Source organism: Microchirus variegatus (genome assembly GCF_963457635.1).
Source record: "Microchirus variegatus genome assembly, chromosome: 14".
In the NCBI taxonomy this organism is placed as follows: domain Eukaryota; kingdom Metazoa; phylum Chordata; class Actinopteri; order Pleuronectiformes; family Soleidae; genus Microchirus; species Microchirus variegatus.
This window is the reverse complement of record NC_139815.1, coordinates 12,909,209-12,933,994: the sequence shown is the minus strand read 5'-3', so window position 1 is coordinate 12,933,994 and position 24,786 is coordinate 12,909,209. Positions and strand designations below refer to the sequence as shown.

Genomic DNA, 24,786 nt, shown 5'->3' with positions numbered 1-24,786 from the left:
CAAACCTAAACATGTGCTGGGCTTACTATTTAAAATACCACAACTGGCTTTAATGAAGCAAATACACATTCTTATGTTTAGAATATGTGGTCAATCGGCCATCGAGCTCCTGTCTTTTCTTTGCCATTTCAATTACATTAATATTCAGAGGAGCATGGAGTTACGAGGAAAAAGCATATTATATTACCTGAGCCTCTCCTATACTCACCCTCCCCACGCCGCTTGGATATACAAACACTTTGATCTAACACGATCTGACACTTCCAGCTGAGGAGACCAACAACACATGATAGAGGAAGATGGCTGGAAATAAATACATCAGTAGTTCTAAAAGGAAAGAGAGAGAATCACACTCCTTTCCAGTGGGTTTTAAATACTTGGGGGAAAAAATAGACTTGGTGCCCGATTAAAACTGAGGGAGAACAACAATGGTCTCTCCTCGTCAAAAGTTATTGCAACAGCCGTGAAGGCCAAGCATTTTGGTAAGTTCACCAATCCTTGAAGAGAAATGGGTGAGGTGAATAAATACTTAAGATGTACAGAAGTGCATTTAGGGAAACAGGATATACAGTATATGAAGGGCCGCATCCAATATTAATCAATTACTATCGAAAACATGAAAACATTTGGGATTTTTCAGCCTCTTAAATGTGATTATTTTCTAGTGTCTTTGCTTCATCTGAAAACATCATTTCGAGGTTTGGGAAACACCGATCAATATTTTATGGACCAAAAAAAAAGACTCCATTCATGATAAAAGCCAACCAGATGAACCCACATAAACAGTGTGGCGCCCCCTATATTGCAAAAATATCTTCATGTAATGCATTTTTCTTTTTTTATACAATTAAACCCTTTTTCTACTTGTGAAATACGTCAGATGTCATTTTCTTCATGATGCAGCAAGAGAAACTGCATAAGCTCCATAATAATGTTTAAAAAGCTGAATGTGAGAAGAAATTCATTCTCTCTGCTTCAATCACACGAGTCAACTTTGATATGAACTTTCTTTCTTTAAGTAGAAGCACATCATTTACCTATTATCTTGCCCATATTTCCATTAAAATGACCGACACCGACAGTGGTTTGAACAAAGTCAGACAAAAAAAACGTATTATTAGGGAACAACGGTGTCATCACACGCACTGATGCACAAATCTTATAACCCCAAGACCGTCTTTGTTTCTTTCTTTGTTGGACTTGAAAACATGTAAAAGCACAAAATGATTCCTTTAATAGAAGAACGAGAAGAAATACCAGAGTGAAATCTACCACATAATTAGTGCTCGCAGTTATCTCGTCGTCCGTGGCTCCTGGAGTTCGACAGTTGGGCCTGATGCTATGATGACGTCTGGGAAATGTCATAGTCTATGATGAGCTGTTTGATGTAGGACAGTTTCTCGTGGAGATACTCGCAACGTTTCTTCTCTTCCCGGTAGCCGGGGAACTTCTGTGGAGAAGAAAAACAAGCAATGTGTGATTTGTTGACCCAATGGTGTGAAATAGTCATTTTCATTAGTCAACAGCTATTTTTTCTCAGAAAATTGTATAATACCTCAGGTTTGACACAACAAACGTCAAAAATCATCATTGCTTCAAAAGCTAGTCATTATTGAGTTATTTATTGAAATTATTGTCACCATAGCTGGATGTCAATCCAAATATGGTTAATTTAACTCAATTTAGTAACACTGTGCAAATATTAGGAGACGTTTCATTAAGTCTCCTCTTGATAAAAATGTAAATAACAATAAAATAACTAGAAAACAAGATGCATTGATGTTTTCCGTATGTATTATGCATGGATGTTACAGCCTCTCTAATCACTGCTCACAGATCTGCAGCTATTTTTATCTCCTCACTGGACGTTTACATACATGTCACAATGGTTTCCATTGTCACATCTTGCTTTAATCATCACATCATCCCAGCCCAGAAACAACATACAGTATATGGACACATGAAAATAAATCTTATTTGTGTTTACACATAAATTAAATGTGCATAAAACCAGGTGGACGGAAACTACAGTAAGCTCTTGTGAAAATGGAAAATTATGCCAACTATTCAAACGGAAACGACAGTTGCAGACTCACCTTACGATACTTCTTGTACTTTTCTAGTATTTGTTCTTCCATTATCTACGTAGGAGAAAAAAACAATTAATCAAAAAAAATAATACCCGTGCATTGTTCCTGTGTTTGTAGGAGGTTAACACAGATGAGCATAAGTACCTTATGGTCTTGTGTGCCTGGGGACAGGCACTTGATCTTCGAACCCAGCTGCACAAACATGTGCGTTATGGTGGCGATCCGGGAGTGGAGGTCTTTGTACTCGTCGTACTCGGCGCAGAAATCTTCCTGGTACTGCTTCCGTTGCTCCACGCTCGTGATGGGGCCGTAGGTGCTGCACAGAGACACTTTTAGAGTTAGTCAAATAAATTCTAACATGTTATAAAAGCAGAAAAGGACAAACATAAGTTTCATCCTGCTAATACATTTGCCCACGTTTCCTTAAATTTAGAAGTACCTCCTTTAGACACCAGATGGCACCATAAGGCCACAATATTATGCAGCCCACCTTTAACATAGACTTTTGTTTAGCTATAATAACTGAACAGCAATTATGCAGTCAAATGTCACATCATTTAAGCAAATAAAATGACAAAATAAAATGATTTTAAATCCCATTTACACTCACAGAACATAATCTGGCTTCTCCTCAGAGTCGACTGCATTTGTGATTTCAGCATCTGTAAAAAGAAACGACAGGACACGGGAAAACAACCTTCATTTGAGTACAAACAACCACACATTAGGGTTTTTGTCACTGTCTGAAACATGAGCAATACGGGGTTGTTTTTCCAAAATAGTCACAGTATGAGTGTGTGTCTGAGCTTGTGGGTATCAGGAGACACCTTAGCTTAGTGACCCAAAGCACTGCATGAGCTGTTGTTGAGTCAATCAGCCACATAACACGCCGAGGACTCAAGAGAGCAAGCTTAAGGGAGCAAAACACAGACATGCTCATGAGATAATACTGTATAAATGCACCAGTGAGCGATGAGACGCGATCACTCACACAAACTCACACACACATCTACAGCTGCTTTTGTGGTTAGCTTCAGGCCGTCTTAGTGCAGAGCAGTAAACACTTGATAATAACAACAAAAGGTGACCACAACAGTATGAGAGAATATTCAAACCAAGCATATAACCCTCTTATATCAGTGTTGTTTTCAGCTGTAGTCACTTTTAGAGATCAGTTAGAAGGTCTTACCGTCTAGTTTGTCCCCTTTCTGCTTCAGATCAGGACTTTTCTCCAACCAGTCACTGCCCTTGTTGTCTTTTAACCTCTCCCGCTCCTTGTCTTTGTGCTTTTTAGGCTTTTTCTTTTTGTGGTGGCTGTTGGAGAACGGCTGCCGAGTGCAGGCAGTAGTGTCGCCCTGCGCTGGCTGATAACTGCTTAAATTGGGTTCTTGACCTCTGCTCTCTGAGACAGGTGCGTCAGCGGCGCTCGACAGCTTGTGCACGACAGGAAAGTCATTGTTGTCGCCCGGTGAGGCGTTCTGGATACCGGCATGGTTAGTTGTCCTTTGGAACTCAGTCTTTGTGTGGAAGCTGTGGTCGAGGGTAGGATTTGCATTGTCGTGTGATTTACCGTTTAAGAGTCCGTTTGCTGTGGTTGGTTGCTGCTGCAACCTCTGCTCCACAAGTTTTTGCCTCTTGACGGCGAGCCTCTCCAGCGAGTCAAAAGGCACAGGGCGTTTCTGGGAGAGGACGAAAAAAGACAGACGGTAGTGTTTACACTCTTGTTATGGATTACACAAACCAAGTGTCAGTCTGATGCTCTCACATCACTCACCACCACACAGTAAACAACAGCATCCCACAAAAACCAATACGCCAAAGACAACGAGGTCATTTTCTGTAAATACACTCACCTGCCACTTTATTAGATACACCTGTTCAAGTGATTTTTAAATGCAAATATCTAATCAGTCAATCACATGGCAGCAACTCCATGCATTGAGGCATGTAGACAACCTGCTGAAGTTCAAGCTGAGCATGAGAATGGGGAAGAAAGGTGATTTAAGAGACTTTGAACGTGGCGTGTTTATTGGTGCCAGACAGGCTGGTCTGAGTATTTTCATCTCTGAAGCCAGAACATGTCAAACCAGATGGGGCTACAGCAGCAGCAGACAACCACACTGGTTATTAGTGTCCTGCTGTCTAATAGAGTGGCCAGTAAGTGTATATACTTATTTCCATAAGTACAAACATGTACAAAAAAAAGGTTAATAGAAAAAACAATATGGTCATTTACCACTGCAGGACTTTTCAGCGTGTCAAGATGTGGTGTTGTATCCTCTGTGGATTTATGTATCGATACGTTTGCTTGAAGACTTCTTGACTGGTTGCTAATCTGCTTCCTGTTAAACAGAGAAAGAAAATGAAGGATATGAAGTTTAGAAACGCTCATATTTAACTGGTGTCACTGCAGAGTCGTGTGGATTCGCAGGGGGGAAAACTAATAAAGCCGTGCATGGAAATGAAACAGACTCTGTGTGAAGCAGGTACAGACAAGTTTTGTCTGCAAGTCTTGATAATGCACGAGGAGTGTGGGAATGAGCGAGGAAGACGTGGAGGAGGAGGAAGAGACAACATAAAAAAGCTGGGAACCACTGTACTGCACCACAGCTGTGAGAAACAATCATACTACTCACTAGAAAAAAGAGAAAATTATGTTGTGTTCTTTTAGTGTTTTATGTGATTTATGAGGGCAACTGCAGGGCTGTTGTCAGTCATGACGATGACTGTGTCTTGACAACTAACGAATATGTACTCGGCATATTCAAAAGACAAACGTATTTAAACGTGTTTGCTGTAACAGTTTCCACCAACCAGTACAGTCTGATTGATTATGGGACAATTATCTGCGTTTTGAATGTCAAACATTGGTTTGGTGGTCTGGCATGCTACCACCACGCTAAGGGTGGAGCGACAGAGGTTCACAAAACCTGGGCAACAACGGGAATGGAACAGGAAAACGGCATCAAATTCAAATAGTATTTGAATGTTAGTGATGCAGCTATTGCCACCCAGCCTTCACCACCACGATGGAAACACAAAGCCAGGTCAGGTTTGACTTGTTCCAAACCGTACTGTGGTGTGGTGAAATGAACTGAACCGTACGGCTTGGTGGAAACACAGCTGTTAGAGATGAAGTTCCTACATCGGTGCATGCCTCTGACCCACCTGGCCTGCAGCCTGATGATCAGCTGCCTCTCCTCCTCACTGTAGCCTGGCCAATCCCTCTGCACATACCTGTAGAAGTCGTCCCTCAGCAGATAGCTGCTGTCTTTGGGATTCACCTTCGCCACCTATGACACAAAACACCACAACACATGTTAATCTCAATTAAATTAAAGGCTTTGATTTCTGATTCAAATCTGCAGCGTTCAGGATTACATTTAAGTTTGAAATCTTTTAAATTCAGGTTTCATCCCCTGCACTTTAAATGAACCAGAGTACCACAGTAAAATGGTACGGTACAGGTAGAACTGCTCCCATGACAGACGGCTGATTGGGGCAAACAGGATAAACGTCACTCCCTTTGCGATCGGCGTAATCGCCCGCAGGTCTATTCTCATACAAAGATGTCTTGTTGGGACAAACGGGGCAAGAAAAAAGAGCTGCTGATGTCCTCCATTGTTGTCCATTGTTTTGTTGTCTGTTGTGTTGCGTTCAATGTCACTGTTGGCCATCGAGCACAGCCAAGTTAAAGTACTGTTGTCAGTCGAAATGCAAGTCTGACCCAGGGCTTTACCATTCCAAACCAAACTGTACCATGATGGAAACACAGCATTACACTATGGTGAAAGATTACAGTGGAGTAATTAATCCATTAATGGACTAATGCACTTTCAGAGTCGCAATTAATTTGACCTTAGACCACCAAATTCTAATTAGTTCATAAAGGCTTTCAGGAAACACAGGATGACATGATCATGCATTTAGAAAGCTACATTACAGCGATAAGAATAATATACATTAAATTCCCTGATTTATTTTTGCTAATCATCATAATATGGCGCCTTGAAATGAAATGAAAACCAAACAACATTAATGACCTCAACATTAACACTGTCACTACCTACCAACTGGGATGTTAAAGTGGCCCATACAAATGACTGAAAAGCAAAACTCTTTTCCCTCTGATGAGTGATCTGTCTCACAGCTACTCTAACCTCCTCTATAATCGCCGACGGCCTTTCATGGAGGACAAGTGTCTTTGTGAGCATCCTAACCCAGTGTGAACAAAATCTCTGCAGAGACAATTACAGCCTTGACCTAATTACACACAAATCAACAAGCACAAGGATAAGTAAACACATAGACCAATGATGATTGCACAAACGCACTCATTCAGGGAGTTACTCACACATGTATACAGTGCAGTCATGTCAACATTAGATCACATTTAAAGCACAACTGGCCTTCTGGTTTCTTTCAGCACATAATTACATGTTTGCTGAACTGTGGGTCTCTCTCTTACTTTTTCAGATCCTGATTCTCACATACTGGAAAACAGTTATATTCAACCCTGACTAAAGTCTGCCCATTTTGTGTTTGTTTGTCGTGTGTCGTTTTTCAGAGGAAAATGTTCAGAACTCTGCTGCCAGAGTCAGAACAAACCTTGACAACACATCACCCCCCACCAACCACGCCACCAACCCCGCCACACTGAAACATCTGCACTGACTCCCTGTTAAATTCTGGATTATCTTCAAGCTTCTTCCTCCTCTGCTACAAGTCTCTCCATTCACTTGCTACACATTATCTTTCTGACCTCCTCCATGTGCACCGGAGACCGAAGTCTGCTGACCTCGGCCTCCTCTCCATCCCCCGCACCTGCAGGCAAAACTTTGGCAACTGCTGCGCCGACCCATTGGAACTCACTCCCTCCATCTTTTAAATCAATGTTGAAAAGACACTTTTTGCTGCAGGCTTTTGCCACTGGACTGTTTTTTGTTGGTGTTTTTGTTACGGATTTGTCTTTTGTCCTTGTACAGCGACCTTGGATTTTGTGACAGGCACTTCAGTTATTATCATTATTACTGTTGTTGTTGTTGTTGTTGTTGTTAAAATGTGGTGTGAAGCACCACTATGTTAAAGTTCTTATCTCCTCTAATTAAAACAATTTAACAGTACTAAATGAAGTTTACTATGTGCCAATACCCGGTCTTAAAGGAGTCATAGTATACCCTATTTTCTTTAAGTTAAACTAGTTCCCTGGTGTCCTAATGAACATGTCTGTGACATGCTTTGGTCAAAATACCATAAGAATGAAGCACCACAGCAGTTCAATCACCCTGCCAAAGCAGCCCTGTTCACAACGCTCTGTTTAGTAGTATCTCTTTAGGTCCACCTTAAAGAAAATAATAATAATTCAAACGAAACTTAAGGGACAAGAAATTACATCAGGCAAAGAGGCTACTGGGAGCTAACAGTAGTTAGCATTCAGAAAAAAGTGATCATTTGCAGGCTCTAGCAGGCACATTGCTGTCATATATAACATGTATCCACTGGACAGATAAATCCTCTGAGTGTGGAAGTTTGTGTAGAACTGTTTTGTAGATTTTTCACAACAGCACACACAACGTGCATTTACAGACATGTACAAATGTGTTGAGGCTTGAATATGTCTCCACACAGATGCACAAACCAAGTGATAAGCCATCGAAATGTCACTGATTGGTTTATGACCTTACATTTTCAAGGATCAAGTTAAGTATTTGGGCTTTATCAACTATTTGACACAAAATGGATGTCGTGCCGTATTGAAGACTAGCAATTGATTGAGATCTTTCCCAATGTTTTAAATCAGGCAGAAAGTAAGGTAACAGTGATTGATCTATGATTCACCCACACATGTGCATACACACCTCGTCCAGTATTGTGCTCAGCTCAGCCTTGTCTTTGGGGCTCACTCGTACTCTTTCCAGCCATAGCAGCAGCTCTGGTTTCCTGTAAGGTTTCAGAGCCAGCAGGTGGATAATGCGTTCCCTCAGGGGCTTCAGGGCTGGTGTGGCTGATCCACCGCTCCTCCTGTTGTTGCTAGACTGCTTGTCTGATGCAGGAGGAGGAGGAGTCGTCCATTTGTGGAACTTGACACATTTACCTGATAACAGATAATGGACAGGATTTATATTGATATTCAGAGTAATTCATCACTAATGATTTGATTGCACTGCTAAAATCTCAACATCATATCATGTCAAAGTGACATTGGTGGCAGATGCATGGGTAACAATGGGTAATATTGGTGATAGTGTGATAACTGAGCTTATATTACAGTAATACCATGTATCATTATTATATATTTTAAAGGTCCCATATCAGTAAAACGAAACTTAAGGGACAGGAAATTATATCAGCCACAGAGTCTACTGAGGGCTAACAGCAGTTAGCATTCGGAAAAGTGATCATTTGCAGACTCTAGCAGGCACATTGCCGTCATATATAACATGTATCCACTGGACAGATAAATCCTCTGAGGCTGGAAGTTTGTGTAGAACTCTGTGCTTCACAAGAATAGAACTTTAAGCGGACTTTGCGGACTTCTGGTTTTCGGATACTGTTGCCCTCGCCAGCACTCTCACGTGTTTTGCGAACAAAGCGGAGGAATTTAGCGTCTTGTGACGTCCCAAGGAGCGCGGAAGTCAACATTGCGTGTTTTATCTCCTGTATTTAGACTGAGGAGGACCACAAAAACATAAATGAGTCATCTTTTTTCACACTTAAGTGACTGGTGGTAGTATTAAAATGATTTAAAAAGTTGATTTTGCATAATATGGGACCTTTAAGTAAAGCACTCGCTTGACAATGAGAAGTTCTGTAGGCTAACATCAGTGTAATACCCTCACATTGAATGTTGGGAATCAGACTCAGTAATTACCATATTATATAATTTTGAAATCCATCCTCCCTTGTGTCCCACACACTTAAACTGCACTGCAATTTTCTTTAAAAAAAAGAAAAATTATTCTTCAAAAACATTACATTCTCAACAAGTCATGAGAAATGTAATACATCAGACCTTTAGAGAAACATTTGGTCCACAGCTGCAAGTCAAAAGTGCCACTGGGGTTCTTAAAACTTTAAAGCTTTTCATATTTTCAAAAAGCAGATGAGACAAAAGCTGTGACAGACGAACTTCAAATTCTTTCCACTGCCCTCACCTGTTGAACTCCTGTACTTGTGTCTCTAAAAACAACAGCTGAATGACTTCAGTGCAAACATGATATTTTACAAATCGCCTTTATTTCTGAATCGCATGCTGCTTGGTAGCCCTCAGCTATTTGTATTCAGATGCTGTCACCACCCAGCCGATCACTGGTTACAGCATTGCTGTAGACAGATGAGGCATGTCAGAGAAGTGAAAGCTATCTCCCTGCACTAATCCCATCCCATTACAGGTTAATCTGAGGTTTCAAGGTCAGAGAGAGGCTGCAGGGAACACGTAAAGAAGGCTTTCCTTTCATCCACAGAAATATGCCCTGCCAAGACATATTAACTCTACAACCAGCCATTTATCATGATGGGAAATACTCTGAATTATTTCATAATTATGGATTATGTCCCGTCAGAGGCATGTGCTGTAGGTTTTGGCATGACTGGTAATGTGCAGTGTGTTCCTGAGTACCTCCCGAGACTGAAAGGAAAATTTAGAGTGCAGTTATTAAAGGGTTCCCTCTGGGTCTATATGTTGAAAAGACATTTTCACCTCAAGACTTGATGTTACACAACCCACAAAGTCTAAATTTGGTTTGAGCAGCCAAGTGTTTCAGCTTCTCTGTGGCTCCAGCAGTGACACAGACATTTAGAATCAGGTCAAGAAACAATATTGCCTAACTGAGGCAATAGCTCAAGAAAATAAATGGATATGTTCTCAAATGATTAGTATAATGTAATGTATCCTTAATAATCACAAACACAAGTTGAATTTTCACCTGGTTTTATAAAAACCCAATTTGTAATAATAATAACTCTTTCAGTTTCAATAGGTTTCTTGCACAGTCGTGCTCGAACCCTAATTAGCAGATGTTTGTGATTTGCTTGGAGCTAAATGAGAAAACTCTCTGCAACACCTTGCAGCAATTAATTTGTTTGTATTGTTATTTCTTTGGCTGTAAGAGCCTCATATTAAATATCTGCCGAGCTTCTGACCCTTATAACTCTGAATGACAGTTAAAGGTCCAGTGTACAATATGTGGGGGGGTTTGTTGGCAGAAATTGATAATACTACCCAGAAGTATTTTTGGTTAAAGTGTAAAACCATTTTAAACTATAAATAGCTGTTTTAATAGCCGTGTTTCTACAGCAGCCCGAACTGAAAAAAACAAGCCAGTGCATGCGTTTTGTGGTTTTTAAAGTTTACTATGCAAGCATGGTAGAAAAGGGAGCGTTGACCTGAGAAGTTCTCTGTTTGTTATAATCTGGAATGTCACCATTAGATGCAACTAACACACTGACCTTTCAAAGGCAGATAATGCTGATTGTGATCATTAATTATTTTCACAGGAATTGGACCAAATTTGAAAAAAACAACATACAATTCAATTGAGTGGATTTTTGTTCCAAGTTTGGGTTTTATAAGCAAAATATGACCATCCCATCTGGTTCACAGTTCACAGCCAAAACAGAAGGATATCTGGTTTTCTGCTTTTGCTGTATTTTTCAAAACAAGGCAAATGTCCCCATTACTTTTATTGATGTTATTATATTTCTATTTTAGTTTTTATGCGCCATCAGTTTATCCACATCTACTCAGCTGACCGATTTCCAAGCTTAAAGCTGTTTTTCAGATGCGTCATTCCCTCTCTACTTACTTGGATGCGTGGCTTCAGGTTTGATCTCAATGGCAGAACGGCTCCAGCTGTCCTTCTCCACCTGAGACATCCTCTCACGGGTCACCTGGTACGAGTCCTCTGTGGCACAGACGGTGATCTTGTCCTGGATGATGCCTTGACCTTCCAGCTTCTCATGGCCGTCGCTACAAGACAAGAAATACAGTCATTGAAATGCAGAGATCTTTCTGCTGTCTGTATGATTAAACACTGTAGAAACTCGAGCAGCATGGAATCCAGCATAAAATGACAGACAGGTCGATGGGAACTAGATATAGAGTTGTAGTACACGAGGTGTGGGAAAGTCCGTGGAAAAACCACCAGGATTAGCTCGTGTGCAGACACTTGAAAAACAAGGATCATCTTGAACAAAAGCAAAAATGATAATACACGAACATGCTCAGACATTAATGCTGTAAATGGATTGATTAATAGCTGTGTGGTGTTGCAGTGGCTTGCAGTTTTGCCTCACAGCAAGACAGTTACAGGTCTGAATCACTGTCTCACATCTATCTCTAAAGCAAGTTGTGTCTGTGTGTCTGTCTGTGTGTCTGTGACAGGCATATCTCGCTGACCGTTAGTCAGATCACCCTGACTTTGGATATGGGTTGATCATGGCCTGATGGTGTACATCCTTGATTTTCAAATTTTTGCTGATTTATCACTTTACACCAGGCAGGCAGCAGCTCATCAGCAGCAGCTGCCCTGTCTGGAGCAGGGAGGTGAGTGAAGAGGCTGTCCTCACTGTGGGTGAGACATTTTTCACACGGTTCACCGCAGAACATGGTGTTATACTGAAACGATGAAGTAGGTGTCCATTCACCAATACGCGAGCACACATTTATTTTGCATTAGCATGCTAACTTGGCAAACCTGTTTCCAAAGGTAAGCTAGCGAGGCTACGGTTAGCATTAGCATAGGGCTAACATAACACAAACACTGTACAACCTCAATAGGTACAACGCGGTTCGATTAGCATTAGCGTAGCTAACTGTTGTGACTATCAGCCACGGCAGTTAGCACTTACGTTCCTTATCATGTATTACTATAACTGAAAAAACTTCTTCAGCTCCCACTATAGGAATACATACTTCCTACGGGCACTGCAGTAGTTTTTATTTAACTGTCTCTTTTCTTGTAACTATTAAATGTACTTTTACTTGTGCAGAGCTATTCTAAAGCTCAAATTCCTCCCACATGACCATTTTTTTTAATTTCATATTTGACCACAGATAATTTCCCCACCTTATCCTCTAAATACCTAAACAAACATGGGGCAGAGAGAAAAGTTGCCCCTGCACTGCACAATTATGTTGCTGTTGGCAGCAGTGGCCGAGTTTCAGTTCAGACCACAGTTAGCTGCCTGGCAGCAGGACGAAGCAATGGAGCGTAATCCTCACTTTCCAAGCATGGAATCCAAGCACAGCACCCCATAAACAAGGTATCATATACAGTAGTCTCCGTAATTAGAGGGTCAGCCCAGAAATATACAGGAAATTACAATTGCCCCATCCTGTTTAGAACCGTTTCTCACGATGCCTTCAGGGACACGGGAACAGAGTGAAGGAAACAAAAAAAAGGTGCTGACCACCACCACCACAATGAAAAGGACAAAAAGCTGAACTTAAAAAACATATATTTTAAACGTTTATTTAATCCAGTTTTCCTCATAATTCTTTGCTGATTTAAGGGCAAAAAACTAACAAGTTTTTTTCTGTGGAACATAAACATACATGAAAATGAACAGTTTTCACCTGATCAGCCTTTCATACCTTGAGACATACTGATTGATGCAGTCGAAGCTGGCTTGAGGTTGATCTTTGCTGTCGCTGGATAAGTAGAAGGAGAAGATCCGTAGAGCAGACAGCGACTCTGCAGTGGGAGCCGGGATCTTAATGTACTGTGAAGAAAAATGGAAGAAAGTCAGATTTTATTCAAAAAGAACAAATTGATTTCCTTGTACGTTTTTATCTAATCACACTTTTGCTTGTATAAAGACATTAACCCAGCACTCAACACTCCCTGTGTGCACATTAACATGTGTTAAAAGAACAGTGATACTGTCTTTCACTACCATGGTGTCTGACAGCTGCTTTAACTTGCCAATAATTTTGAGTTCATGCGTTTTTATCTTTCAGACTGTCGACCTTTGGTGAGGGAAAACAATTATCTACTCAGCAGAATTTTTTGGAGACAAACCCATGCCAAATATGTTGTAGCCAAGAACGCAGAGTCGTCCAAAGTCAAGGTTTTTGCAATCAGCATAAATCAATGAAGGTTTTTCTTTTCTTACAACTCACAAGGCCAGATAATAACAAAAGCTACCAGCTGCTAGAGACGTGAAGTGTTTAACAGAACAAACAGTATGTTGACAAATTAGAAAGGTCTGGTGAGGAAGAATATAGGATCACCATATTTTTTATTATTATTATTATTATTATTTGCAACCATTTATTTATCATTGGAAAGTCATAAAAATGTCACAGGTATTAAAGCGGACCTAGAACGGAGGTTCCAATTAACGCTGTTTTTTTTGGTGTGTATCTGCATTCATTACCTCGTTTATGAAGCCCCGAAAGTTCGAAACAAACAGTTCAGCCAGTGCCGAGAACGCTGTGTTGTAAGCTCAAGCTCAGCAAGATGTCTGAAAAAACCCGCTCTAGTTACGTAAACAGCGTATCTCCTGAACAGCGAATCCTCCTGCTCCGGGCACTAGTCCGGGCACATCCGATTGCGTACATTGTACATTGTATGAGCGACAGTATCTTCTGACTCCGTGTCCGACTCTGGGTCAAAGGCGTAAAAGGCACTGCGGCAAGGAGTCGTGAAAAACTATTTTTATGTTTTTTTTATGTTATGTCAACCATTTGTATTTAGCTAGGTATCGCTTGCAAATATCCTTAATCTCAGTTTGACTTCCTTGCCAAATAAGGGTATGACAAATATTGTATGTATGATGTATCTGGCAAATATTAGGATTATTTGACCATCAGATTCAAAAACATTGTGATTATAAATCAAAGGTTTGGTCAAAAGAGCTCACAAGACAAATTAAAGTGGCTACATTCTAATTTTATTTGTAAGAACACTATGCGAGAATATACGTGTCAAATGTACTGTGTACTACATACTCCAACTCAAACTGATGTGTTGAATTAACAACTGTCTCTCAGTGTACAGTGTATCAGACAGCTGCACGATGTGACATTAACCACCCTTTACTGCTGCTCACTGCTTTGGGAGGTGAAAGGCAATTTAAATACCAAAGGGAACATGACACAGCGTGATTCTAAATTTGCACAACAGGCTAATTTTTATTCTTGCATTTCCATTGCATTATTTACTTTGCACTCCGCAAGTGGTGCCTGTCGCTCTTTGTTTCCCCAGAATCTAAAAACATTTTATGTATATGGATGAATGCAAAGGTAAAAGCACATGGTGAGACAGACAGAGAGAGAGAGAGAGGATAGAGAGTGCTACTTTGTGCCAATCTGTAACTTTAAATAAATCTCTTTGGGTAAACAGTGTTTTTATGAGTCCGCTCCACTGAGGCCTCCATGACATCTCATGGCAGACTCAGTGGAGCGCAGCTGAGCCAAGGCTGCAACCTCCAGGGCAGAAAAATGCACACACGAACACACACTGAGACATAATAACAGATCAGGATCAGAGAAAATAAAAAAAAGAGCCGGGATCTAGACTGATTTAACCACTGAAAAAGATGTAATTGCACCTCCATTCTGCAATACTCCACTGGTGCATGCATTTAGTTTTATGCGAAATTTACAACACCACACTTTGAAGAAGTACACTTTTCTGAGCATTTGGTGCTACATAAGAGACAGTGAAGAGAGATATTGATAAAGACATTGACAGTAAATTAATGAGCAAATAACAAATATATTTTCACCCACATTGTACTAAACTAAACATAATCTTTGTAGCCCTGGAGCTTTGACGATGTTTGAACGGTTCTTCTTATTACCATGATTGTTATTAGAGCATTGCAAAATGCTTCAAACTTAAGTTGAGGCCAAACTTTATAGATAAAAAAGGATCAGTGAAAGCATGTTTTGAGTGCTAATATCAAGAGCTGTTTCATTTTGCACACACTTGCATTTTGCTTGCACAAACAGTGTCTCATTTCATTAAAGTATTTTTTTTTCTTGATGAGACTATCTATAAGTTTGAAATAACTAGGAAAAAATGGCAATATGCTCAACATTCAGCAGGGCTGCTCATTACCTCACCTACGATGTTTGGATCAAAACCAGACTTTGGTTCTGTTCTCTTATCAGTCTGCTGCAACCTTTATCTCATTTAAAGCTAAAGTCTATTAAAACAGAGCTTCCATAGCACTTCAAAGAGTGACGGCAGCTTGCATGCAGCTGCACAGGTGAATCTCCTCCATTCCTAACATGACTTCCATTTCATGGGTCCTGTTCTGGATTATGTAATAGTTACCTGAGCGCTGAGCCCTTCAGCGATACACTCACAAAGCTTTCACTGGATGTTTGTGACTGTGGAACTTTTCATTAGTTGTGGTTAAAAAGGCAGTGAAACTGCTTTGAGTCGGAGCTCAATAACATATGAGGTCATGTGATATTATGGTGATGTGCAAACTGTGATTTGAAATAAGAGAACAGAAAAATTGATTAGAAACAAATTATCATTATTGATTTGTGGCCTAAATGTAATGAGAATGGTGTTGTAAGAAAAATCTAAAGAGAGAAAGTCCTCCACAGTTTTCCCAAAGCATCACTATAACCTGTCTTTTTTTAAGCTATGCTGCGATGAGACAGACAGACAACAACTATAAGGGTACTAGAATCATTGCTCGCAGCTCTGAACTCGACTAACAAACAAAAAACTAGGCTTTAGCGAGGGTTTGGCATCCTAAATTCCAGCAGAATTCATAATTTTACTTTACTGCTCTTTTGTAAAAACTTTCCATTCATTAAAACAATGCAAGTTTTTCACACTCGTCTCTGCAAGAGCTGCAGATATAAATGGACAGAATCAATGAATTAAAAGGTCAGTGTTATTCTCACTGAGGGAACGTGATACAAACGCTATGCCACTCTTCCTTCAGAGCAGCAATAATAAATAATTGACTCATGTGTTCAGGGCTTGGTGCCGTTACAGGGCTGCAGCTGCTACGACTGCACAGACATGCAGAGCATCCAGGAGCACTCGCTGGCATTCATCCAGTGATTTTGGTTTGTATGACCCCAGCGGGCAGATTTCTTGACCCCTACTGTGCAAATTACAACGAGCACTGTGGTTCCCAGCCACTGGGGCCCACACTAAAGCCCGGTGCATCCTCCTGAGAAGCACACATGACAATTCAAGCCCTGAAAGTTGCTCATACAAAAGGACTTGGCACTTAAAGTGCTCAACTGACCATGAATAATGAAATATTTATCGTCTTTCTTTAAAGTTAAATATTCAGGCAATCTGTGAGTTTCTCTTGATCTTAGCACTTGTTAAATGAAGCGTCAATAAAACAACAAAATAAGTTTCCTTAAAGTTAGCAAAGTGGTTAAAAGAGAACATTTCTTGACGTGGGTTTATGCGTAAAATGTTAAGGGCAAAGTTGCCCTACATTTTCAAGTGACTTGCACTCTGGGAAATGCTCAATGACCCCAGAGTTCAAACCCAAACCCAACACGTGCGTCAACACATAATTCATTGCTTTAATGCGAACTGTGGCCCCCTTTTTACTGGATGACTCCACACATTCACTTCCAGACGATTCAGTCTGACCCTCAGGGCCGTCTCACTCACACCAAACATTCTACTTTTCCTTTCTAGGTAATGCATCAAAGACGGTCTCTGTTTTTTCAATAATCTCTCCATTGTTTCAACAAAAAGCAAAATATGAAGTGTTCCCTGGCTCTCTGCCGTCTGTCTCCATCATCAATCTCTCTTGGAGGTGTTGCCTGTCGCTACACCTGCTTTCCTCATCTGCAAACTTCAACGCACTTTTTGTCTCAACTCAGTTTTAGCCTTTTACTCACATCCATTTGACTAACAAAAACTAAAAAAATATATTTTTAGATCTCTTTAAGATTTAAATAGTAGCTTTAAAGATCTACATTATGGTTTCAGTCAGGCCGGAGCTCAGGACATCATCGTTTTCAACACATGCACTAAGGTTTGTGATGCTGGAATGAATACAGCATCTCTTCCACATATTTACAGTCTTATAAAATACATGATTATGTCTGCAGCAAAGTTATATATATATATATTTTTAGCTACTTTTTTCTTCATAGTGAATAACGTGACTTATTGCACCTTCTGTCCAACATGCAATGAGTTCAGTGCAGTACAGCCCACACCATCATGGAGACTGACCACTGCCCCAAATTCTTCCCACAATAATGTATTCATTTTCACATTTGGATGTCAATTACTTCCTTAATTCACCACTTTTGTCGTATAATAATTAGATTCGTGGCTTAATGTGAACATACTACATGTAAGGGAATGCAGCAACAGCACAGCGTAATGACAATGACAATCTTACAAATGTCATAATTCTAACCTCTTAACTGCACATTGTTTCAAGTCCAATGTGTAAAATGTTGGTGAATTATTTTTCATTTGGCAGAAATTGAAGATAAAATAATTATCTGTAGTTTTTACACCAGAGTGTATGAATGGTTGTCTCCCTTAGTTCCCCTGGCTTGGTTCATTCCATCTCTGTTCCTGTGACTGTATTGTAATGTATACTTATTTGAACAAACCTATACATTTTTTTAAAGTTTGTGCACAGCACACATGCGCATACTTATCCTCCTTTTTGGTTTTTACAGCACCATGTACAGGCCTGGCATATGTATTTAAAGTCATTGTGTATGGATAAAGAAATCTTTTTCAAAAACGTCTCGTTTCCATATAGATGAGGCCTAACTGTGACACAGACGCATACTGCTGTCAAAAGGCCACACTACCTTACATCAGATGCATAGATTCAACCTGAAAACCACTGGATAACTCACTAAAAAGGTCCAGACTGTCAAGTTTAACACATTAAAAGCCAAATCTATGTGTGGCAACACTTTCTCAATGAGCCACAGTTCACTCAACTGTCATAAATGTTCACACATTTCCAAATCTGTTGGCCAGTAAAGGCAAATTTTCTTGGCTTTATCAAACTATAAAGTCGACTGAACAAAAGCTGTGAGAGACTGCTGTCAGTGCACAGGGCTTATGTTTCCTGCTAGCTTTTGGGTGAATGTGGGGTCTGGGTGTAGATCTCATGCAGCCTATTGTTTCCACATCCTCTACAGCCTGAGTAATGGCCTTCTGAAAACAGGCTGTCTTTTGTTCTGACCTCCTCAGCTCCAGAGTGGCACTGCTTCCCCCTCTCTGGTAGATAGGAGGTGCAGTTGAAGGCGGAGGAGGGAGTGAAACCTGTCGCCACCACCAATGGCTGTTATCAGCAGGAGGCAAGTCACTCTGGGGCTGGGTGATCATGCAAACTATATGTGTGTGTGTGTGTCTGTGTTAATCCAGTGTGAGCAGAAAGGGGCTCAGCTCCAGCCCCTCTCACCATGTGTGTAATCAGCATTAGAGTCTGAGCACTGAGACATAAGAACGGCCAAAGTCTAGCCATCAGCCAAAGATCTCCGCCATGATGGCTCTAAAGACTCCCATAGACAAGAGCTACAAAAACACATGTTCATGCAGCCAGCCACCGCCGTCATCCACACCACACTTGGTAAATACTGCTTCTCATCATCTCATCGCAAACAAAAGAGCCCAATGGTTCCCAGGGCCACAAGTTGACACACGCCATTTAAGACAAGTCTCCTCCACAATGGAGGACAGTGATACAAAACACAATGTGCATCTGTGTCTCTGGCACAGTGGAAGAGGAAAGGATGGGGGCAGCAGAGATGGAGACAAACATTCAAAAAGGGATAACCCAGAACAACAGGCACATATATGCTTGAAAGAATTTTTAAAAATTAATTTAAGACAATTATATATATATATACACACAAATTGGGTACTGGCAGATGTACGGAAACTATAGAGTAAACCCAGAAATTGGTCTCAAATATTACAGTATCCGTCAGACTCCTGTGGTTAGCCTCAGTTCCTCCAAGTGGTACAATGCAGTTCCGCTCACCACGCTACGGTTTGGAGGGGTACACCCTGATCTGATTTGTGTTTCCACTCTGGCGTGTGTGGGCCAGATACATAAATTACATAGCTATTTACGTAACTTGCGGCAGCTACGTAAATTAGCGTAACGTCATACCAGTGCCGGGCGGCGTAGCTCGCCAAAGAAAAAGAACACGATACAGGAAACAAAGGGCAACAATCAAGGATCAATCCATCATTCTGTGCTCTTTCTTCTCGACGTGTAGCTGTTTATCACAAGAAGAAAAGTTTATTTAGAGAGAAGACCGTGAGCTGCAGGGAAGAAACTGTCGCATGTAAGTGATGGTTCTACGGTGACCCATCAACAGGCTGCAGTGTGCCTAGCTCCAACAAATGGTACCACAATGAACTGGTGCCAAAAATGTACAGGTCAGTTATTTTGGTAGCTGAAGTGAACTGCATCGCTTGGTGGAAACAGGACTTAATATTCAGTATCTGTCAAACTCTTGCGTTTGATGCGCATGGTTCCACAATCTGTCAGTCAACACTCAGAGACATGCAGTGTTTTCTCTGTAGCTGAGGTCTACATGCTGGAAGTGAGTGATTAATGTGGCTGCCTCAAGTGGTAGACGTATGTAATCAAGACAGAGCCTATAATCACCCTCCGCTCCTTTTCATTTGCAATTGCACAGAGTAACCAAACTGCTGCCAGAGCTGCAAGCTGGCAGTGTTGGGGAAGACGGGGCTGATAATGAAGCAGGATGATAGGAAGGGGTGTGGTGCCACAAGAATCCCCCCGAGGTTTCCCTCTGCAGAGCCCGCAAAGATACCTCGAGCAGTTGCCTCAGAGCCAAACAATCAACTTCAAAAAATATGGGTCACTGTACCTGTCAGAATCTGCTCTTTTTTTTACCCCCCTCCCATAGTATGTTTCTTTACATGCAGGGCCATGCCGTAATATGCGTATGTGAGTGGGTGCGTACCCTTTTATCCCTTTTATCCCTCATTAGCTTACTGTGTGGGTTTTCACTCGAGGGAATTAGATGGGACACGTTCCTCGGTGTGCTCCAGATCTCCAAGCTTCCCAAATGAACCGATGGCACATTTCTCCAGAGCGCTGCTGCAGCTGCTACTGGAGCTTGCACTGCTACTTGTCTTCACCTCACCCTCACATGTTTGTTAAAGGGGACATATTATGCAAAATCAACTTTTTAATCATTTAAATCCTTATATTTGGGACTCTGTAGGCCCTATCAGTCAGCAAAGTGTGAAAAAGATGACTCACTCATGTTTTTGCACTCATTGGGACGTCACAATGCACTAAATCCTTGGAATTGTCTCGCGGAGCTCTGCTTTGTCCGTAAAACATGCAAGAGTGCTAGCAAGGGTTTCCAAAAACCGGAAGTCCGCGATAAGTTCTACTCTTGGCTCCACAGTGCAGCACAGAGTTCTACACAAACTTCCAGCCTCAGAGGATTTATCTGTTCCGTGGATACATGTTACAAGATACAAGAGCCTGCAAATGAACACTTTTCCAAATGCTAACTGCTGTTAGCTCCCAGTAGCCTCTGCAGCTACTTTGCCGTTTAAAACGTCATAATCCCTCAATTTCCTCTTTTTGTGCAGAGACAGATTAACATGACCTGTGAGAACAACAACAACAACAACAACAACGTATACAGGATAAATACATTGAACAGATTATGGGAATACAGTGAAAGCTTTTACAGAGTGAGAAAGCGTGCACATGTTAAAGTTACTTATCCTACTTTTTGTTCACGTGTAGCCCTGACCCTCCAAAGATCACATTGGTCATATTAGCACAATATTCACCAACATAATACAATGAACAAGTTGCTATGGTTTTTACAGTGCAGCTTCCAAGATGATTCACACATACATTTAGTGTGCATTTTAGAGCCATCAATGAAATTAGATAAGCTGCGTCTTTTTAAAGAAAGTTAAAGCACTGACAGATAAAAGACCAGATTTTAATGTGTGCTTATGTTTAAATAGCTTAATGTTATTGATGTGCAGCGTCTTTGTTCCACTGGCTCCACAGCTGGAAAGTTTTTGTCATGTTAGGCACAGTCAAACCCTGAGTGCAGGTCACAGCAACACCTGGACTTACTGTAATGTGTCGAGCTACAAAAACTCCATTCATTTTAGGTTGGCTAAACAGGGTGACAAACACACGGCACTACATTCCCACCGTTATTGTTATTCAAATCTGAGGAGAAAACACACAATGAGAGGGGGGCTCTGGGGATCTCGCCATAGATGGCGTAAACACACAGGCAGACAAAAACCTGAACTCAAACACACATGCTTATAAAAAAAAGCAAAGTGCAAAAGAAAAATACCCTCATTCCCTCGGTCTTTTATACATGCAAGCAAAACAAACACACACACCGCACACAGCGAGTCCTCAGGGGATCCACTCTGGTCTGGCTTAAGACGGCTACACAATAGACACAGAGGGCAGGACAGGAAAAAGGAGGTGGGACATGAATAAATCATGTCTTTTGGCCACACAGGACACAACTAACAACTTTTATACCAGGCATGTCAATACATACAAATGTCAGCTCTCATACAAATGCACACACAAGCATGCACAGAAAAGTAGGACTCAAATGTGTAAATAGGATGGGAAATTAGCTTCCCAGAGTTCACCTGTGTAGCTAACAAATTGTGCAAACAACAAACACACACACAAGCACATCCAAAAATAAAACACCCATTCATGACGGTCTGAGTCATAGAGATGGGAAATACAAATGCATACCAAAGTCATAATGATGTGTCACACTGTAATCAAGAGCATTATGACTTGATTATTACCTCTAGAGACGCTAATTTGGTTAATAACTCTGGCTCTTTGTGTCATGTTTTGGGGAGTGGTGTGAAATTCCCTGCAATCCCTCGGCCACATTGACAGTCAGGCATCGCAATACTTTTCCAAGTTCTGTGTCAGCAGAGAGTTGCACACGCGTTCTGCTTCATGCGTTCGCATCAACGGTTCCATTTAAACTTATGCACATGATCTCAGACTCCATTCATTTCATAATGTCGTCATATGTCAATAAGGAAATCCACAAATGCTTGAGCAGCACGAGCATGTCTGCATGGACAACATAAGTAGATGACAACATTTACAATCACGCAGAGTATATTGGTGTCTGTGGATGAACGGTCACCTTATCGAACTCCCACTTTGTCCTTACACAGTAAAAGTAAAATATTAAATCAGGTAAATTATTTTGTGACTCAACACAGACATTTCCCTTCTTTTTCTAATGGTTAAAATCTTATTTTATGTTACAGCACTGCGAGCAAAGCTTTTTTTCACTTGAGCTCCCCACATCCCTTTTTGTTCGCTCAGTCGCTCATGTCATCACAGGAGATGCATCCAGGATGCATTTAAATGGCACAATCATAATTGTAATAATTGCATTTAACTCTAACCAACTGTCTGCATGCAAATCAGACCGTTGTTGCCGAGTAACAGTAGTTTGTCCAGTCATGTGGACTAAATCCAGACACCGTGCAAGGTTTATTTGGCCGACTACGTCTCAGAACAAACTCCAGTCCATCAGCTTAAAGAGTGAGCTGCAAAGCCTTGGATTGGATTTGCAGCTTTTCGACAAACTTAAAGCCATACATTTCCTTGTTGAGGCAGAGGAGCCCCGAGAGTGTGCAGGAGAAAAATAAAAATAAAGCCACACCCACCAGGTTATTGAAATAATAAAGGACAGACAGGAAGCCCACTATCACAGCCCCTGACATTCATTATTGAAGTGTATTTCCCCAAATGAGAACAAGGTGCACACAGCTGATCTGTGCCACTGAAGTCTCCTCATTTGACTAACTCCTTTCACCACTGTTGACTCTCTCATCGTGTGTGTGTGTGTGTGTGTGTGTGTGTGTGTGTGTGTGTGTGTGTGTGTGTGTGTGTGTGTGTGTGTGTGTGTGTGTGTGTGCATGTCTTCCCTCCCTCCGTTCCTCCTTTTCCCAGCACTGCTCGCTGACATAACAAAGCCTCTCCACAGTCTCCAGCCTGACCCAGTAACCTCCATGCCTCCGATCAGCTGGAGACAACCAGCTCTAAGCTCTGATCTGTGCAGTTTGTCCGCAGCAGTGTGGACGGACACGCGAGTCCCAGAGATTCTCTGTAGTTAAGAAACTAAGTGGCGCACACCTTTAGCGATATGCTGCATATCAAATTCCGTTTCTTGTATTTAAACAAAACAAAGTGAGCACTATTATAACAATAAAACATTACAAACTTACCCCTTGGTTGCCTTTGAAACAAACTGATGGTTCATTTGGTAACGATCCCTAAAATGAGAGACAAGACAGAAAAATAATAAGGTATTTCATAGTGGTTCACAAATAGTGTTAGTTGCACACTTCCAGGACATCTGTGAAAGGTTTCCTTTGACGATTTACACTCTGCAATATATCCAATCAGACGGTCACACTGCAGGAATACTTAGTTCATTTAGACCTGCAGACAATGGTCACGACAACCTGCTAAAGTTCAAAACTGAGCATCCGAATGGGGAAGAAAGGTGATTTAAGGGACTTTGAACGTGGCATCGGTTGTTGGTGCCAGATGGGCTGATCTGAGTATTTGAGGAACTGCTGGTGTGTGGTGATGATCACACATAACCATCTCCAGGGTTTACAGGGAATGGTATAATAGAAGGGCAACCACTTGTTGACTCATCTCTGAATGCACAACATATCAAACCTCCAAGTTAGCTAGCATAAAAGTGACACTTTATGAGGAGTCCTGTGTGCCTAATAAAGTGCAGAGTGAGTATAAATTTATTTTTCTAAGTTTATTATACAACAAAATCCGACATAACTTTGTAAATAAACAATGTAAAGTCCTATAATCCCATTACTCATCTTCTAGGGAGTACAATTATCATGTAATCTGTTTGAATTTAAGCTAACCAGTTTGCTGTGTTGATGATGGACTCAGCTGGAGCTAATTAAGAGACAAACTAGTCTTATCTGGACTTATCGTAGAGATAAGTAGACTTTTGACTGTTGGGCTTCAGAACCAAACAGCTGACACTGACGACGCTTTTCACTCAAAATGTAGTCAACACAGTGAAAGAGGGGGTTAACACTGTCACACAAGTTAATGATAAACTTGTTTTTGAGCCTCTCTCGTTGACTCAGTCAAACAATAACACGGCGACAGAGAGTTATCTTACAAAAATGACAAACACCAACAAAGAGAGCAGCGTGAGTTTAAGAAGCAGAAGAAGAATAACTCAACTTTGACTGACTGACACACACACACACACACACACACACACACACACACACAGAGAGACAGTAGTGAAGTACCTTGAGGTTCTGATAAGCCTCCAGCGCCCTCAGTGCTGTGTCTGTGAGCTTCACATGGTACAACGTCCTGCTGCTGCCGCTGCACACACCGCCGCTCCTGCTGCTTTTTCCACAGCTCAGTCCATAACGCTGCTCCTGCCTCAGTGAAGCCATCGCTGCCCTTTTTCTCTCTGTCGTGCAATTAAAGCTGCTTTCGCCCTCTCCATTCCACACACGCTCCGCACGTTGACGTCACTGCGAGGGGGGCGGAGCCACAGCGACAACAGCTCCGTGACCTGAGGGCAGACTGCTGCGTGCACCGGTGCACAGTAGTCAGTCACTGACGTTCATACACATACACACTCGGGTTACTGTTATTTACTAGGTTTTTGTGTACTTGTACTTTTTAA

General features: G+C 41.2%; 1 protein-coding gene across 1 annotated transcript; it reads right to left on the bottom strand.

Annotated features, from left to right (window-relative positions):
* Positions 1-1,328: 1,328 nt before the first annotated feature.
* LOC310936769 (RNA polymerase II elongation factor ELL2-like) lies at positions 1,329-24,550 on the bottom strand (the record flags this gene model as incomplete). Its single annotated transcript, XM_083900911.1, has 12 exons — positions 1,329-1,450; positions 2,097-2,141; positions 2,235-2,406; positions 2,701-2,752; positions 3,280-3,769; positions 4,327-4,432; positions 5,259-5,383; positions 7,949-8,184; positions 10,895-11,058; positions 12,685-12,812; positions 23,324-23,371; positions 24,398-24,550. The coding sequence occupies 12 exons, from the start codon at positions 24,548-24,550 to the stop codon at positions 1,340-1,342; spliced, it is 1,830 nt and encodes a 609-aa protein (XP_083757037.1). The 3' UTR covers positions 1,329-1,339.
* Between the last annotated feature and the right edge of the window lie 236 nt (positions 24,551-24,786).